The sequence below is a fragment of the Numida meleagris genome, chromosome 11 (genome assembly GCF_002078875.1).
Source record: "Numida meleagris isolate 19003 breed g44 Domestic line chromosome 11, NumMel1.0, whole genome shotgun sequence".
NCBI lineage: Eukaryota > Metazoa > Chordata > Aves > Galliformes > Numididae > Numida > Numida meleagris.
In genome coordinates, this window is record NC_034419.1 from 10,639,602 (window position 1) to 10,658,749 (window position 19,148).

General features: G+C 42.8%; 2 protein-coding genes across 3 annotated transcripts in view; one reads left to right on the plus strand and one right to left on the minus strand.

Annotated features, from left to right (window-relative positions):
- The window catches only part of UROC1 (urocanate hydratase 1), a 75,666-nt gene that overhangs the window by 32,310 nt on the left and 24,208 nt on the right, over positions 1-19,148 (minus strand). Inside the window, exon 1 of one of the 2 annotated variants that reach the window (XM_021409503.1) lies at positions 1,636-1,761. The exons of the other annotated variant lie outside the window; for it this stretch is intronic. Coding sequence (XP_021265178.1) covers positions 1,636-1,761 — 126 coding nt within the window. Of the gene's footprint in view, positions 1-1,635; positions 1,762-19,148 lie in introns of those variants that run through there. 2 annotated transcript variants of the gene reach the window in all.
- The window catches only part of LOC110404801 (netrin-4-like), a 48,273-nt gene continuing 33,210 nt past the window's right edge, over positions 4,086-19,148 (plus strand). Inside the window, exons 1-2 of the mRNA XM_021409506.1 lie at positions 4,086-5,444; positions 11,135-11,676. Of these exons, the coding sequence (XP_021265181.1) occupies positions 5,378-5,444; positions 11,135-11,676 (609 nt within the window). The 5' untranslated portion in view covers positions 4,086-5,377. The remainder of the gene's footprint in view (positions 5,445-11,134; positions 11,677-19,148) is intronic.

Consider the following 19,148-nt stretch of genomic DNA (forward strand, 5'->3'; position numbering starts at 1 on the left):
AAAGACAAGCCTCACTGTATGGTCAGTCAGTATTACGCAATGGCAACAAGATCTGGAAGCCTGTCTCAAGACTTTAAAACCACCTTGTAGACAGACCACCTTTCCTAAGCACGAAACACTTCTTAAAAAGGAGATTCAGCCTCTCAGATATAAAATAAATACCAGCTGAGCCTCAAACCCTGTTAAGAGTTGAAGGTGGAGGATTAAGAGTAAAATAAATCAGAAAGGAAGCTTTTAAATTTTTAACAGGCTAATAAAAAACCCAGCCAGCATGACCTTTTATCACATGTGGCAGATAAGGAGAGCTGAGGGTAGGATGTAAGACAGTTGGCTGGGTCCAGAATAGCAGCCTACCGCTGTCTCCTTGCTATGTTTTGGGGGCATTCAATCCTGGTTTCCATATAGGCAGTGAGGGCTTTGTCATTACCAGCGTTTCTTCAGGTGGACAGTAAGGTCTGGCATTGCTCTGAGAGAGATACCATCTCCTGTTCTGCAATACGGGCTTCCTTGTGGTACAGTACACTTCTCATGGGGAAAAATGATTGAGCAAAGACAGGGAAAAAAATGGGGATGTTTGGCAACCTGTTGCCATGCAGCAAAGTTCACTCCCCATCTCCTTTATCTTCACATCCAGCCCCACAGCCCCTTTCTGCGTGCTCACTCGCCACACGTCCATCTGTCTGAGCTGTCCCAGGCACACACAGAATGCCTCTGCCACAAATGCTCCTGACATTGGAGTAAATCCTCTTCAGATATCTCACAGCTGTTCCTCTCTCTACCCAGAGAATGGGCTCTCCTCTGCTTCTGGAAATGGGCTTTGAAAGAATTTCAGTGCTGATGCCAGGGGGAACTCCCACGAAGGCAAGAAAGTTGCATGCAGCTTGGTGTGGGTGAGGAACTTCTGTGTTCTGACCAGAAAGTCACACTGTCAAGTATTACATGTGATGAAGCACAGGCTTTCAAGCCAAGGAACACACCGCATCCTCTCCCCAGCACCATTCCTCAGGATCTCCACCCACTGACCGTTATTTTCTGCTGCAGATTTTTAAAAAATCTCTAGCATGAAATATTGCAATGATTACTTTAGTGTGTACATAAACTATTTAAACAAAAAGAGACTGGAAAAGAATTACACAACGTAAGACAAATAATTAACTCAATTCCTTAGAAACTTGTCTCAATTCCAGATGCTTCAGACTACTGGTTAAAATAAATGATCTCTGGATCGTTATGCAAACATGCAGATAAGTAATTTGTACCCAGATGTCAATTTGCCACATTTCATGTTTACTGTATTTGAGGGACTAGCATTCACTCCCATAAATACCCAGCGTTTTTGCAACAGCCTTCATAAATTCATAAAAAACAATGCTGGACTGATAGCACTGATGTTAAGGCCTCTTCAGCCATTTAAAGTCATGCAAGCTGTTGTGCAGCAGATCTCCTTCCTATCAATCAACTCAGGGAGAAAGACAGAAAGAAAGCGAGCAGAAGATTTTCCAGTATTTTGTCCCATTACTGAGACTATAACACAAAAAATAAATACATTCGCCCATGCTCACAAAAGCATTTGATGCCGCTCCCCACTGCATTTAGGAAAGGAAGAAAAGTGAGCCTCGTGAAAGCCCACGTTACCTTTTTCTCCTGCGCAGTGAGATTAGGGGTTCTCACAGGTGCATGGGGTATTCCTTCCCTCCGACCTTTGTTTTCAGGCAAAGGGTTTAGAGGAAGGCCACGACAGATTTCCTTCAGGCTACTCATGGCTGCTACGGAAATACAGGAGGAAAGGCAAGGCAAAGTGGAGAGGCACAAGGAGTGGAGAACAAGGGGTGCAGGCAAGCAAAATGCTCAGCAACTGAGATGTACCCTGCTCTGGGGTGATCTACAGATGACAGCCCGTCCTCTGGTTTTGGAAATGCCTGTGGAGCTCAGAGGGCAGGCAGCACAGGTGACACACCTACCCCATCTGTGCTGTGCCATTGGCTCTTCTGTCCTCCCCCGAAATGAATGATTCACAGTTTTGCAGTTTACTCTCTGGGTGCTTTGCAGCTGGAGCTGCACTGAGCCATGAGAGCAGTCGGTCACTTTCTCAATCATCCAGTTCCAAAGAGTCTCGTAGGGAGTCGTGCTCTGCAGCACAAACCTTGCTCAAGACCACATGGATTGCGTTTTTACATTTCTCTGGCTGAGAAACCAACTACAACTAACCCTTCTTCATGCCACTGTTGACACACACGAAGATGGACAATCTCTGTCTGAGCGCTCTAGGTATGGGCTGTTCCTCAGGTGCCGTCCAGGTGTCTGTCCCCTGGACAACAGATGTCAAGGATAACAGCAAAATTTCCCTCTTTGCCATTAGCTCCTGTTAGCTCACAGGCACGCCTAGATTTCAGTAATATTAAGCTCTTGTATGAGTTTTCCCAAGACAGGCAATAATAGGGAAGAGGAATGAAAGCTTTCAGTTTTAAAGCACTTTTATAACCCGCAGTCAAGAACTGGACAGTCTTATGGTGCTGCCGTCCAGACATCAGAAGTAAATGAATATGCTTCACTTTGACTTCCCACTTAAAGAGCATCATGAACTTTACTCCCCGTTTTCAGTTGTTGTATAAATTATACAGGAGCTTCTTGACCTTTATTACATCCATGGAACTACAATTACGGCCAGGGAATTTTTCTCAAGTGCCGTAGTTCAAGTCTGATGAAACTATCTGGGAGTAACATTGCAGTTAGTAATGAGCCTAGGCTCTGGAAATAAAAGAAATACTGCATTTTCCCACAAAGGCAGCAATCGACAAGCAAAGACAACAAAGCACAGTTATTAAATGACAGCTCATTAATGTCACATTGGCCTTAGCTCTAGGACATACTGTGCATCCCCAGCTCCCACTGAAGATGCTGGAGTTGAAAGAACTCAGAACATCCCAGGGGAGCCGAGCACACAGCAGACTCAAACCTTCTGAAGGGTACTGTCATGGATGGCAGAGAATTGTGTTTTGTGATGGTGCAGCGTTTTAACTGTTTTCAAACAAAAGGCAAAGACAAAAAGGAGGGGGACATTCTCCTTCCTATCACAATATTTTCAGTTTGGTTTTCTTATTTTGAAACACATTAAAAAAGGAAGATAAGGGCAAAGTCAGAAAAATCTACTTCAATACATAGCTAAATAACCATGCCTTACGTAAATCTGTCCACCCCAAAGTCAAATAAATCTTTCCTTGCTCTTCTTTATATGACCCTCATTTTGCAAATCCCTCTAAGGTCTGCTCCTATGCACACATGGGCAGAAGAATAACCTCAGCTACTCCCACTGAGCTGTGACATCAAGCAGAATTTAACGTTATTACACTGCCTTACAAGCTGAAGAATCATAGAATCATGGAATCATTTGAGTTGGAAGGGACCCTTAAAGGTCATCTAGTCTATCCCCCCTGCGATGAACATCTACAGCTCAATCAAGTGCTGGGAGCCCCAGATCTTGAATGTCTCCAGGGATGGGGCACCCACCACAGAACAAGAGAATGAAGCTGCAGGAGGTGTGGGAGGGGCTCACTCCCTGAATTAACATTATTTATAGGGCCAAGTACTAGAACTAGAGTACTTTAACCCCCGGTGCTGGAGGCTCTCTGGGTCCCTGGGAGCTTTGTGTTGGGAGTTACCAACTCCAACAAAATTCAGGGCTGGGAAATCCAGCTTCAGGATCAGGATCTGTGCTGCCAGGGGCAGTCAGACGTGCCAGAGGTACAAGGGCAGACAGCCCAGAAAATCACAATTCCCCTCACTGCCTGGCTTGTCCCAGCTCCTATCTGTGTTGACGGAAAGAAACTCGACGTGAGCGCCCGAGCAACAAAAACCCCGAATCCACCCCGCTGTCCCCACGCCCCTCTGGGTTACACGCCATTGGGGTGCCGGGCAGTGCCCGCTGCAGGGCGGCTGTCATGTGCCGGGCGGGCGGGCAGAGGGTGCTGCAGGGACAAGGGACGGCAGGACCGGCCGGGGCGGGCTGAGGGGCTGCCCACGCCCCGCACACACGCGCACGGACACGGGGACACGCACACGCGGACACGCACAGCCCAGCTCTTGGAGGAGGAGGAGGAGGAGGAGGAGAAGATGCGGCTGCAGAACGACGCGTGTGTCTGAGCGCAGCGAGGAGCAGCCCAGCACCGGCGAGGAGGTGCGGAACCGACCCATTCTCCTCCTCCACCCTAAAAAAAAAAAAAAAAAAAAAAAAAAAGCAGCACATATCCACAAAAGGAAGATCACATGTTACAATAATCCCCTTTGCAGCCAGACAGGACCAGAGAACTGCCCCGTTAGGATCTAGAGATGCGCTTTAGAGGCTGAAAGGGAGGCAGAGGGAAAACTTGAACGACTTCCCCAGCCCTAGGAGGGAGGGAGGGAAGGACCCGAGCCCCCAGGACTGCCCTCCGGCCCCTTCGCTTCCCTCTCGCCCTGGCGCCGGGCACCGCTCCGGAGCCCCGCAGCGGGCACGGCCGGGGGGGTCCCGCGGCCCCGCAGAGCCGCCTTCGGGGTCGGGTTTTCCCCTCAGCCCCTCCGCTCGCTTCGCTGTGTGAAGCGGATCCCTGGCAGGCGGGGAACTAGCGGCTTCCGTGACAGCGGAGGGAGGAGGGAAATAAACTAAAATAAAGCGAAGCAAAATAAAAAGAGAGAAGAGCCAAGGAAGCACTTGCTTCTCATCATCGCTCAGCGAGGAAAAAAAAACCAACAACCAACAGCAAAAAAAAAAATCCCCTACAACTCTCTTCTTCTTATGACCCTCTGCTGCAGGGAGCAAAGGGAAGAAGGTACCGGGGCAGAGCCGCTAACAAAGCAGGGGTCGGACCCCATCGGCACCCCGGCTGGCAGCGGGAGGGGCGAGGGGTAGGGGAGGCTCTGGCAGAGCCAAAACGAAGCTCCGCCAAAACCCAGGAGCAGAAATGAAAGTTTCGAAATAGCATCCAAAGAGCCGCAAAAGCCCGGAGCGAACCGAGCTCTCTCTCCGCGCCGCATCAGCTCCCCATGGTGCATCCCCGGCGCTGCAGCGGGGATGTGAGCGGCCCCGGCCCGCTGCGAGGAGGGGGGTGAAGGCTCCGAAAATCCCTGTTATTTATTTATTTATTGGAAGCAATGTACGGGTGACACCCAGAAGGCATCTGAGCCCTGAGGGGGAAAAAAAAAAAAACAGAAGAAGAAGAAAAAAAAAGCCTCCAGATCCAAAGGAAAACAAGAAGAATGAGGCAGCAGCCTTGACCCCTACACTGAGGGGAAGGTGAGCAGGAGGAAAGAAAGAAAACACAGAAAAGCCATGCAAGCACCAAACCTGTAGATTACTGCAGCTATTTTTGCATCGTTGAGGACAGATATTTTACTGACAGCCATGCAGCATCAAGGCATCATGCTGATTGTGTTCTTGGAATGTTTTATTTCTGGCCATGGAGAAGCAGGTAAGTGAAATCAATCAATATTGCCATTCATGAAACAATTTATCCTAAGCTGGGCAAGGGAATAGAAATCAAATCTGGGAAGCATGGTAATTTTTTTATGTCTAAATGATTATTTAGATTGAATTTTGCAAGGAATCTGGGCTGGTCAGTGCATACAAATGCTTCTTACTCCCTGCAATACACTGCTTTATAGCTCAGTCTCATCAATAAAAGTACTGTTTCATATATTTTCAAAAGAAAAAAAAAAATGTATGATTTTTGTGATGGAAGAAAAATAAAAGAGAAGAAAGAGGTGGATGGATTGAGATATGCTGGATGTTTGTTTTGAGGAAGAAACACTGCCTTCCTAGGCAGGACAAGAATAAAATGACAAGATCCTTGGACAGCACCACTCTGAATTTTTATCTGTTAACTTCATTTTGCATCATTAAAAGTCAGAGACACTGAATTACTATTAATTCAAGGCAGCCCATTCATTCAGTGTATTCCTTGCTTTGATAGTTAACATGCAGTGGATAAGATTAAATTAGCATTAGAGAAAAATAAACAAACAACTAGGACAGAAGGAGAAGTGGTAATTTGTGTGCGTATATGTGGGTGTACAAATGAGCACGTATGGGAATGGTGTAGCTGTACTGGCATTTACATAGGGCTCTACAAATAACTGGATTATGATGGAGACTAATTCCTTAAGGGAAAGGAAGCAAAGCATTAGATTGTTTTCTTCTTCCTATGGTTTAACACATCTTTAAGGTTAAAAGGGAAGAATTGTGCAGGTCAGATGAGAAAAATATAAGCAAGCATTGATAAAACAATACGTCTTTGGTGACATCCCATTAGGATAGTGGTTTGGGAACTCTGTTTCTGTAAGGCAAAAAATCTTGGTGGTTTAAATTCCACCTGTGCACTCAGAGTACTGGGACAGGTTCAACACTCCTCGTGGTGATTTTAAAGTGACTGAAGTGTTCAGATGTCATGCAGGCTTCTGAAAGTCAAAGGCAGATCAGGTGGCTTTCAGCTCAGCTTATGGCTTAGTTAGAACCTCTTTGATGACATAGACATTAGGTTTCCATAACTGCAAGAGTTATTTTTGTAAAAACTGAGAACAGCTCTTAAATTTACAATGCTGCCAGATCCTCTTGTGACTCACTTGGGAAAAAGTTTGGCTATCACAGCATTGCAGGGAATGGTTGGAGGGAGAACGTGGTACCTTTGTGCTCTTAGTGACTTCCCCTGGGCATTCATTAGTTTCCCAGGCTGGGACTTTCCCTATAATATACCTATGTTGACACACAGCACAGAAGGGTTACAGAGATGTCTTGTAAACTTGCTGGTGCTTTTGTAGCAAGCAGCTTGTTATGAACCAAGCTGAACTTGCTCTGCATCCAATTCACAAAGTGAAAATGAATCTCCGAGGAAATGCAGCCCACAGCTGACTGCTTGGAAAGTGAGATGAAGGGGAGTGGATGCATTCTGTATGGAGCTAAACACTCTCAGAATAATGGTGTTAGGACAGGGAGATTAATGGCAAAATAATTGGATATTGAAGGTGATGACACTAAGGATTAACAATCACTTTAAATAAATATACATTGCTTGGTCAAAAGGTTGCACAAACTACCAGCTTGTGAAAGCACAAGGGCTACCTGTTCATTTTTAATTCTTTTCTTGATTCTTTCTGTTGTTTTTTTTTTTTTTAAAGAAGCAAGGTAAAAATCTTGAATTAACTTTCAGTCTTAACAGGTCCTACCAGAGGCAGAATCAGCATTGCTTAGACTAAGGTTGTCTCTGACCGTATTTAGCCTATCTGCTGAAACAATTGCAGCCTTTCCCTGAGCAGACAGGTGTGCAGAGAGGTATGTCTTTGACATATTTCATTGGTCCATGCAGTCAATTCCATTTTCAGCACTATAGTTGGTCCATCCTGGTCAGAAGTGAAACAAATTGCTAGGCAGTCGTGGGGAATGCATGGAGTACAGTATTTGTGGGAAGAGCTGTATTTGCCTTCTGCCATCTGTGTGCAGAGAAGACAGTCACAGTTGTCAAGATTGGGTCCTTAGATCTTTAAATACAATGCAAAGGGGTAGTTAGGCTGGAGGAGTCACCTAGGCTTTATGCAGGTGGAGGGCTTTATTGAGCTCACAGAAACTCTGCAGCAGCTTGAAAACTCCTGCATGACAGCTTGCCAAACTCACTGCGTGTTGGCCTCAGACAAACCAAAGGGTTGTAGCACTTCTGTTGTAACCAGCATTGAGAACTGAGGTTAGATTAATGAAAACTTGAGCAACTCATGTCCCTGGGATGGTTAGCTTTAGAATACCATTTAAAAGTTATTGCTTATTAAGAAGTTAACCAGATGTAGAACAAGGGAAATCTAGGTTGGACACGGATGCCAAAATGCTCCATCAAAGTCTTTGCAGAAGATGCCCAAAGATGTTAGTGTTCACATTCTACTCAGGACTGTGATAGTTGCTCTCCTGTCTCACTGTAAGTGACTCAAACACACACAACCTTGACTTTTGCATATGGAAAAGAAATAAAAATCCAAATTCAAATCACAAGAAAATATTAGGCACCTTTCCAGCCATGTCATCAGGCTTTGACTCAGATGCTAATGTGACCTTTCTCCTGTTGGATATCCAACAGAGGGTAAAAAAACCAACCATTTAAAAAACGATTGAACATGTTTTTAATTAATACCCATAAAGCTACAAGGCTCCAAAGTAAGAGACCTCTGTTTGAAATAATGTCCCAGTCATACCACTAGTGTGATCTCCCTTGAAATGTATGGCTCCCTAATCATCGGATAACACCACTCTTAGAACATATGCCTAGTGCCACTGACCTGCCATTCTACCACAGAGCTCTGAAAGAGCAGAAAGAGACAGACAAACTAATGATATCATTAATGGAGCCAAGCAGCCCATCATGAAGGAAAAGCTAATCAACTTCAATAACAGTCACTGCCCATGTACAATCAAACTGTTAAGTTTTTAAGAATTACTCAGTGAGCCCTTTGGGGATTAGTTGCTCATTTTGCCAGGCTGCTGATTCTCTTCTGCAGCAGTCCCCCATCCCTGTCCAAATTCCACAATTTCATGTTGTTTCCACAGAATCAGTGAGTGGTGGAAAGGCTGCACCATCCTCATAGCCAAGCAATGTTCTGCCAATTGATTTCTTTAAATACAAAGCTTTTAATCGACTGCAGATTTTGTTGTCCAACATCTCTCCTTCTCTCAAACTCCCTTCTGCTAATTTACATGATGCTCTTCTCCCATTTTTCTAATGACATTGCTTTTTGAACAGGAACTGTTTATTGACGTGGCTGCATTAACAGGCAGCACAGATAAACCTTCTTGTGACTGTTGTTCAGAAATATAACCACATTCTTCCTCCTTTTCCAGGTTCAGCTGAAAAAATTAATACAAGACTGATAGTCAATTTATGGGGATTACAAAAAGCAGCCATTCTCTTTTTGCTTTCTCACACTGTTGTCTGCAAAGCTTCCCTTATGCAACTTCTTATATTTACAACTCCAGCATACCATTTCCTTTGTGAAAGCATCCATAGTGCGATGCACAAACAAAGATGGACTTTCTTTTAATTATATGGCATATTAATCTATAACCCAATAATGTTTGTAATGTGAATCTGCTCTTGGTCAAAACTAAGCAGTCTGGACACCAGATTATTCCAGAGCTAATGCTTGTTCAAAACTCAGCTATAAGTTTGGTCCCACTAAAATTCTCTGGAGGCAAAGATGATACCTTTCCACTGCACTGAGCAAAATGAGCAAAATCATTTACTATCAATTTACTATAAACATAGAAATTGTTGTGTCTTCCTTATTCCCAGTAATTTTTACCGAACAGTTTAGACATGAACAAGTCAGGCTAGGTTAGGTGGGTGTCTAAGTGCCACTTGCAAAGACCTTCTTGAGGCATTGCAGTTGCAGGTCGTTACATTTCTGCTGACCTGCAAGATGGATTTACCTTTATTTTAGGAACTCTGCATGACTCAGTGACATTTACTCTCTGGAGCAGAAGGGTTTGGAATGTCAATTGTTCTGCAAAAAGAAGAAAGCTCTAAATATACTTCTTGGGAAACCTGAGGCCTTTCTAATGTAACAAAAGACTCAGAGAAATTGCAAGCTACCTTCCAGATAAAATCTCTGAGCCTCCTGATATTCTCCTGAACCTCTACTAGCCTCAGATAGAATAAGAAGTTTACAATCAGAAAGAAAATACATTGAAATGGTCATCAAGCAGTCAGGATGGTGTGAGGGCTTGGTGGAGGACCTCCAGTAGCGCTAAGAACCAACTGCTCAGTTGAAGATGAGGAGCAATGAGCAGAACTGATAGAATCAACATCATCATCTTATGTCCTTTCTTTCAAGCTGACTTCTGAAAGCCCTTTCCCATGAAAATTCATCTCTGTGCTGGCAGTGGTGGTGGGACTGAGGAGGTCCTTTTGAGTACTGGAAGGCTGCAATACTTAATATATGTTTTCCAAAATAATGTTTATTCCCTGCTCTTCTGGACTGTGCAGAACTGTTGCTATGGAACTGAGAACAGAAGCAACTCAGAAGCAAAACCATGCAGACTGGATGCATTTTGTCACCTTAGACAATCTTCTGGGAAAGCAGAGCATCAGTTTCACCCAAATACATTTATGATTTGAGTAATTTTTATAAGAATGAATTAAAAAGTATTTTCTTTGGCCTAGCCAGATTTGAAATTTTATTTTGCCTGAGGAAAGACCAAGTATAAACTGAGTAGGGATTTTAAAATTTCAGCTAGAATCTTGAATAGCTGACTTTTGAACTGCTCCTACATTAGCCAGTGCTTATGGTCATTCTACGTTTCATTGGAAGGGTCATTTCCTGTAGGACTTATATTGAGTCATCTGATTTGCGACCTCTTGGATTAGATTTATGACTTTGCAAGGTCAGACTTTAAATCCTTCTAGACTGTTAAGTTGCAAGGAGAACACTGTATGTTATTACAGATGCAGTTTACTCCAGTTTGGAAATAATATTTTGAGACTGACCTGTAAATCTAGCGTCACAAAACACTAATATCCAAACAATATCAGGATTTGTAGTTATCTCAGCCCTTTCTTAATATAGAAATGAGTAAATGCATACATTGAAAATACCAAAACCTTTCTTGCCAGTATTGGCAAATTTGGCAATTAGAGTATATTCACCTATCTCCATGTCAAGGTGTTTAAACTAAAGCGAGACTTGATTTTCAGCTCTGCCAAGTATTAGCAGCTTCACCTGATCTCAGTAGGAGTGTGAGAAATTCAGCACCTCTCAATGTTTGGTCAGTAACACATAGCTATAGAGATAAATGCTTTCTTCATGTGTTTGTGTAAATAGCGTCTGTAATTTTGGGGGCAGGAATCATCTCTTTTTTAATGTATCTATTGTGTAGAGTACAGTTTAGTTTTCCTGTCTGATTACAGTGAAAACAAATGCATTGCATAGAGTCAGTCCTCAGATAAGCAGCTGTACTAGAGTGAGAGTAAGAAAACAAAAGATAGTTAAATACATAACTTAATAGACTAATGCAACTGCATTTTCGACAGGTATCAAAGACTTTCAAGTGTCTTATGGGTAAAGGCTGCTCTCTAATACCTCAGTTTCCAAGTCAGGCTTAGTGTTGTTTCTGTTGTCTGTCTTTCAGATCCTGAGAGGCTACGAGCCTTCCGCTGCAGTGGCCGTTCCTGCAACCCTCCTGTGGGAAACCTCGCCACTGGGAGGACGCCCGTCACTCTCACCACATGCGGGCAGAACAGCACAGAGCTATACTGCTCCTACCCAGACCAAAATCTCCTCCATCCAGCCTCCCATGGCTGTGGGCAGCCTCGCTGCACCAAGTGCAATGCCAACCAGCCTGATAACTCCCATCTCCCTGCCGACATGACGGATGATTTCTTCGCAAACCCAGTGTCCTGGTGGCAGTCTGCCCAAGGGGTGCACAGGGAAGAAATTAGGCTGGACTTTGAAACGGAGTTCTACCTAACACATGTCATTGCTGTGTTCAAGTCACCTCGCCCAGCTGCGATGGTGTTGGAAAGGTCTCAGGACTATGGGCAGACATGGAGGCCCTACAAATATTTCTCTGTCAACTGTACAGCGACTTTTGGGCTCCAGGATGACCTCGCTGAGGAGGGCTCCATGTGCACTTCCAGATATTCAGACGCAGTACCCTGTACCAGAGGAGAGGTAAGCGATAACTGAGGTTTGGACAAAGCTTAATGTCAAACAGCTCAAGACTGGTGAAAGTTGCAGAGTATGTGCTCAGAGAGATACTGTGCATGTAAGCTGAGAACAGTAGGCCCTCCTCAAAAGCTTAATCCTAAAGAAATAAAGGGAAAGAAAAAGAGAAATGATATATCAATGAAAATGAATGGAAATCCTTAACAAATTCCTTTTATGAGCATTGCAGAGGATAGGATTAACATTCCCTATTTTTACAATGCAGATGACAATAACAGAAGTAAAATTCTACACTGGTAGAGCCTGATTTATCCAAACTGTTTTTCACCTTTAGGGTGACATCAGCTGCATCCTGTAAGCTTTGAATTGTCTTTTTTTTTTCCATACAAAATGCCCCATATAGTTCAAATACATCTTTCCCTATACATTTAATGCAACCATTCCTGCTGGGGGTATCAGCTCACACTGTATCTAGCCATAAACCCCAGAAATGAAAGAAACAGGAAGGGGGATTGAGTAGGCACGTTTCACTATTCAACTGGGGGAAGGGGTCCTCCTTTGGTATGAATATTCTGATTAAATATGCAGAGTGCTTTCCTCTAAAATAAGTATACAACTGCTCTGAAAAATTCCCAAGAAGAATATTACTGACATTATCAGATACCTGGTTTAATTATAACCCTTTTCACTCATTAATCTCAAAGCAATTTAGATGGGAGGAAGGTTAATATGATTGATGTCTTTCTTTAGAGGAGACAGAAATGCACACATGGAGATTTTGAGATGTTCCTATAACACCGCCAGAGACTGGAGTACTTTCACTTCCTTCTCTCTTCCTTAGAGAAGTCACAGTCCTTTGGTTTCCATGTCTGGAATTGATCACACAGGTTTGGCATTAATACTACACTGTAAATTAAGCTCAGGTGTGAGGCAAACAATCCCAATAGCTTTCAGAAGAAATATTAGTGTGCTATACCTGAGACCTGAAAAAACAGCAGTAAGGAGAGACTGAGTTAATCTTTGTGCAACAAAGCTGGGAAACATCTCTGTGTATTAGAAATCTGGAGCAAATCATATAACTACTGTCTTGTTCCTGGAGTAGTAATTCTGCTAGTCAGTAATTAGAATACATTTAAGTCAAATACATCCAAATGTCTCCTGTTGAGAGATTGCAGTTTGCCACGTCAATACAGAATCTAGACAGATATTATGATTTTCCATTCTTTCGTGCCTTCCAGTTGAAAATCTGGAAGTACTTTTCAGGATCTACTTAATGATCTTCAGCACACATTAAGGGTCCCGCTGTCATTTCACAGATGGGGAAAGACTAGCTCAGAAAGGTGAAGTGGTTTGTGGTAGAACAAGACAATTCTGGTGGAATAAAGAGTAGAATCCAGGGTTTGAGACAAATGGCTTGGCCTTAAACAAAAAACAACTCTTCTACTCTTCCTTCTCTATACAGTATCTCCTTGTTGCCCTGCACTATGTTGGTTTTCATGCTTGCTTAACCTTGGGGAATATCATTAAGACCATGTGTTGCTGCTAAAACAAATCTGAGAGCTGGCTGGCAGAAAATCAAATAATAAAACATTCATCTAACACAAGCCTTTGTGATTACAGGTGTCAAAATGATTCTTTCAACTCAGGCAGCAACCACACTGAAATGAATATGTGCACGCTTAATCAATCTCTACTGTAATGGTAGATGTTAGAAAACAACAGTAACAGTAGAACATTTGTATGGGTACAGGTCATACCCCTGCAGAGCTTCCAAATGCTTTCATGAATTGTTACAGGAATTGAATACATGCAGAGGTCACTTCCTCCATGGGATGGAGAGTTGAAGTTTCAAAGCAGCACACAAGCATCTGTGCAGCAACTTAACAGAGAGCAAGACAAATACTGTTTCACAGCAAATAAACGCAAACAGATTCGAAGGTTCTGGATAGACTTTTCAGAGACCTCTTAGCCAATCCATGAAATGCTGCTATGAAAAAGAGCACTAGACTTTTCAGGTCAGCAATACGACACCACAGATGCGCTCGTGAATGAATATGTAAGAAGCCAGAGCCTGGTTATTTAAAATTATACCTGATCAAATTTGCCTGAGTGACACTGCTACTCTTCCAAGTCTCAAGGGAGCTTTGCCTGTGCATCTTAGAACCTCAATTTTACAACTTACTGTAAAGATATTACAGATATCACCAGCACATCCCCTTGAGCACTGACTCATAACCGAGGTGGATTGAAGCTGAATCCCCACCAATACTTTCTGCAGTGTTCTCTGCTTCTTTTTACTGTCACTCTGAGCTATCCAGTTACTGATGTTGGATAAGCCTTGGAGAACTGAGGAGCTCACATCACAAGCTGACATTTCTGAAATGATCAAAATTGTTTTCAACTTAAATGCTAATTAATGGCCTGATATATATGTCAGTTTTCTCCACTGAGAGAGTCAAAGTCACTTCTACTGCATAACAGTCAGGTTTTTCTTGGGCATTGTTCTATGCACTTTCAGAAGAGATGCAAATTCCTTTCTAACAGGGTACAAAAGGAATTGAAAAAGCGGATTGCTTACTAACACTTAAGTTCAACACATCATAGAAAAAGACTTCTGTTCAGTTGGCATCCAGGACTGAGAATGTAGGTGGGAACAGAGAAGGTGGTAGAGTTGCAGTAACTTACATGCATCTATAAGTTGAGATGGGTATCCCTGCATCAGCACTCTCTGGTGATCCTTCAGGACCACAGAAGGAGGCTGGGAGCATAACAGAAAACTTGGCAGGAGAGAAACTTCAAGGAGGTTAGAATGGAAGCAAAATACATTGAGGTGGGTGATGTTACTATGTCACAAAAACCCACAATGCATCATTAAATTAAGCTGCACCCCCTCTCTTGAAAATTATCCTTTTATCTTTCACTTTTTGTTAGGGTCACACATCTCCACCTCACATGAGGCAAAGCTGAGACAGATGGTGTCATGCTTTGGGGAACAAATGCTGTAGAAATGCAAGGAGATGACTTCTTAATGACCCTTTTGCAGTTTTCATTTACTCCAACATTTATTATATTCCTTGCTCCTGCACTCTTGCAGCTAGAATCTCAGATCTTGGGTCTCCCCATCTTAATTCTTCTGGCAAAATAAAACCATAAGTGTATTGATACTTTCAGATCTTAGAGCAATTTATTCTCTACCAGTTGCCTACAAAACATTTGCTTCATGTGGTCTATCTCTTCCAATAAGAATCTCCATTGGCTGAATTCACAGGACATCAATCTGGACATTTGTTTCTTAGCCACAATGAAACCCACACTATTAGCTCATTAGTTATGGTTGTCTTACAAACTTCCTGCTCCAGTTCTGGAGATCCAGTTTTCAAACTCAGTTTTTGGCCAACTATTCCTTCCTCATTCACTGTTGCCATTAATGTTAATAAGAACCCTCTACTTCTCTAGCTTATTCAGCAGTGTCCACTAGATGTTGTGTTTGTACACATCCTCAACAATGTTATGTACTTCATAGATCATTTTTATACTGGTAAGGTAATCACCCAAAGTCATCTAATGCTGAAATCTGAAAGTGAATAGTGGGCCTGACACCCATTCATTTAAACTTTGCCAGTTCAGCATAGTGGCCCTACCATTTACTAGGAGAAGCACTAGACATGTAGCTTTCTTAATTGCTTGTTTGTAATACTATATACAATATGTTTTGAATTGCAGCAAACAAACTACAAAGCATGTTCCAATCCCTGCAAGCATTTTGTTTCATTGGTCTTGATCTGCAAGCCACTTGAGCATGATACATTGGTGTCTTGCCACTCTTCACTAGAAGTCCTTGTTTTTACTGAGTATGCCAAAAACCTGTGTATCCACAGGCCTTTGCCAGTTCCAATACAACTTTTCATCTTTGTCTCCAAATTGTAGCTGAGTCAGGGCCAGCTCACACTGACAGCTGGCTCCAAGCATCATGTCAAGGGTTCAAATCATGCCTCGATAAGTCAAGTTAATTAGGGGTACAGCAGTCAAACTGGTTTTAAAAATCAAGCCCTTTTGTCTGTCCCATTTGCTTATCATAACCCAATATGCATGTTATGGCGTCTTCCCTTCCAAGGAAGTGGTGTGTTAGTTGAGGTAGCACAGTGGAGCCTCCAGTTTCTCTGGGTTACAGATGAGGCTGAAGCCTAAAATGAACCTTCAGGTCAAACACAAATAAAAACTCTGGCCCAAACAAAAGGAGAAATGACCACAACATCGTATGAGTTGTTAGTGTGACTTACAGTTCAAATACCAGCTGGGGGAAATAGGGACCAAAATGTTTCAACCTGCATCCTGACAGCATGTGCAGTCAAGGATCTGAGAAATTAAGAGCACGTTTTTCATAAACTGAAATATCAGGAAATGAAAACAAATGTTCTCTTCCATTGGCGATGATGTATGCATGAAAGGAAGACATTAGCATGCAAAGCTGGGTATAACACTGACACTGACCTGCTTATAACCACAAGATCCAAAAGAAGACCCTTCTACTATTGGGTCTGGCTAGTGGAGGGTAGTTTTAAATCAAAGGCTGATTCATTTATGTGAATGTCTGTGTGACAGATGACACCAATGAAGTGTGATATAATAAACCCATTACTGGAATTCACTGGGGGGCTAGAAGAATTGTGTATGGCTGAATTAGGTAACTGGTTTCTATGGCAACATGTTAAATGTGCCTTGTGCAGAAGACCTGTTCATTCTCCATTTTGTAGCCTGTGGTGACCTCTTTAAGGACAGAAGTCCCCAGCAGTGTCTTTTATCAAAGATGAATGGACTTGCTTTGTAGCTAAAAGACTTTAGTCACTCTTCAATACACACTCTGTGAGTGTCAGATCAAGACATGGTGTGATGGGATGCAGTTCTGTCTGCTTCAAAAGCCACCAGGCTGTTAAAAGCTACAGCCAACCCCATGAAAGATCTTCACCTCTGTGTGGACACTGTGGATCTCCGCTGCCTTTTCCTATCCACAGGGCCTCCCTGAGAAGCAATTACTGTAGAGGGGAACCACCTGCACACAGACACCAAACCAGGAGAGGGCCAGGGCTCTATGTGGAATGTTTGTGATCCTGTTCCAACCACCTACAATTTTTGCTGTCTTTTCTCAGGCTTTTCTTTTACTGTATACATGCCAAACCTTTTGATAAACAATGAAGGATCCCCCTTCCCCTCCCACACATACCTCATTAAGTGGCAACATCAATAATTCAAGAGGTCACCACTAAGGCTTCAGTGACTTCTAAAAGTCTGATCTCATACAGCAGCGGGTCACTAAAAAGAAAGGTGCTCAGCGCATCATAAGGTTGAATTCCTGGTAGCTAAGACGCCAGGGCAGGGTCTTGCACTGCAGTGAACTGTCCGTCATCAGGGCTGTCCTCTAAAAGTTGCATGATGTTTTTTTCTGACTTTCAGCCGGAAAAGATTCCAGGAGGGATTAGTCACTCCTGAAAGTAAGTACCTAGTTGTTATGACTAGGGCCGTCTGTTCAGCATTTCGTTTAACTTGAACTGTAGAGGAGATAAAATGCAGAGGCAAGTTGAGAGGAAGCAGTTAACACCAGCAGTGTAAACAAACAGATAGCACTGCCAGGCCTTGCTTCCCTGGAGGAAGAATTAAGGGGCTCAAGTAGTTGTGTCTGAAGGGAATTTGAACTGACGTGAGACCAGTCCAGGATTCCCATCCGTGCAGCTGAATTCAGGAGGGCACCAAGTGTCCTGCCCTGACCTGGTTTTTAATGAGCCATTGCAGAGACATTTGGCACCTTGCAAACCAGCCAGGAAGGCACAATAGCATTCTGAGCATTGCTTCTACATTTCCTGACATAATAGGCAGCAGACATCAAATCATTTTTTCTTCTCATCCTGTGTTATAGAAGCTCAGTGAAGTTCCAGCCATGACTTTATTAAAGTCTCAACTGTGAAAAAAAATCTTGTCTAGATCTACAGATCTTAGAAATTCACTGTTTAACTTTTGAACTCCTGGCTAAACAGCACTTATGTTAGCTCTGTTGTTACTCACATGTCACCGTCATGGTGAGACTACACCCTTTACTAGTTCTTTTCATGTGTGAGGTTTCAGCCAAGGACTAAAGATGTAAGTGGCTCCACTGAGGAGAAATGGATGCTCTCCCATCCATTCAGTGTTGAACTTTCAATGACAGAAGAGTGAAATGAGACCCTTGTTCTCAGTCTTGGTCCCAGTAGAGCTGTCTGCATCACAGAATTCCTCATGTCCCCCTTTGCCATTTCAGAGCAAATATATTTTCTCATAATGAAAAAGGACACTGCGCTGTGTGCGAGCAAGGAAGTGTTCTCAGATCCTCATGTAATGTGATGTTGTGTAGAAGAGAGAGAATGTTGTCCACTCCCTGTACACAGACTGTAAACTGAAGTTTTTTGTGCCCAGCAGACTAGATTTTGCACTCCAAGTACATTTTCTGACTTGATGGAAGACACTGCACTTGCCATAGATGTAGAGCTATATATCTCCAGATAACTTGAAGCTACAGGAAACATTTGGTTTGAGGAAGAGAAAAAAGTCTGCCTGCATCTTCAGATTTGTCTGTCTGTAACTCTGATTGTGCAGTCTTTCTCATCATCATATTGGCAGCAATGCCTAAATATTAATATTAATGCCACACTGACTGCATTACTGGAATAACCTCAAAGCAGATGTAAATTAAAGGGATATTGGCCTCTTCTGTTTTGGAAAACACAGAATGAATTCAAGACACCACTGTATTGAAAGTAGCTGGGTTTACCTATGTCAGATACCTTTTAAAAATCAAATGCACAATTATTTCTTTAACAAAGAAATGATAGATTCTATACTGGCTACTAGGTTTTATTCTTCAGAAGGACAGAAGAGTGGCGGGTGTGGACTAAGAAACTCTATTCCATGAATCACTGGAATGAGCTTTCTGATGGCTAAGAGAATACCTAGACTTTCTTTGTGCTTCAGACTGTATCAAAATAGGAAAAAAAGACTACTTGTGCAGTAAAGTCTACTGTTCCACAAGATGGAAGAATTTCAGTCAAGAGGCTCCATCAAATAGATCAGAGGACATTTGCCACTGGGTAGGAAAAATTCTGAGACACAGTTGTTTAGTATTCCTTTATGAGCAAAATCAACTCACATGAAAATCTCTTAATAAAGAGGATTTAGGACTGATGAGAGTTTTTATTGCAGCTTCCTTCTGATGCGCCTAGTATAAGCACGCAGACATTTCTGACCTCATTAACCTGATTGTGTGCAACATGATCAGCATAGCTTAAGGATGATTTGTAATACCAAATTCTTGTTCTGCACAAGGATCTTCTTTTGTAGGAGCCCATGCGTTGGCTCTCCCTTCCATTTGTGTCTCACATTCCTTGACCTTAGGCTATAAGCTTGCAAGGGGGAACCTTTGTTGTGTCCACATCTTTTCTGACTAATACTGG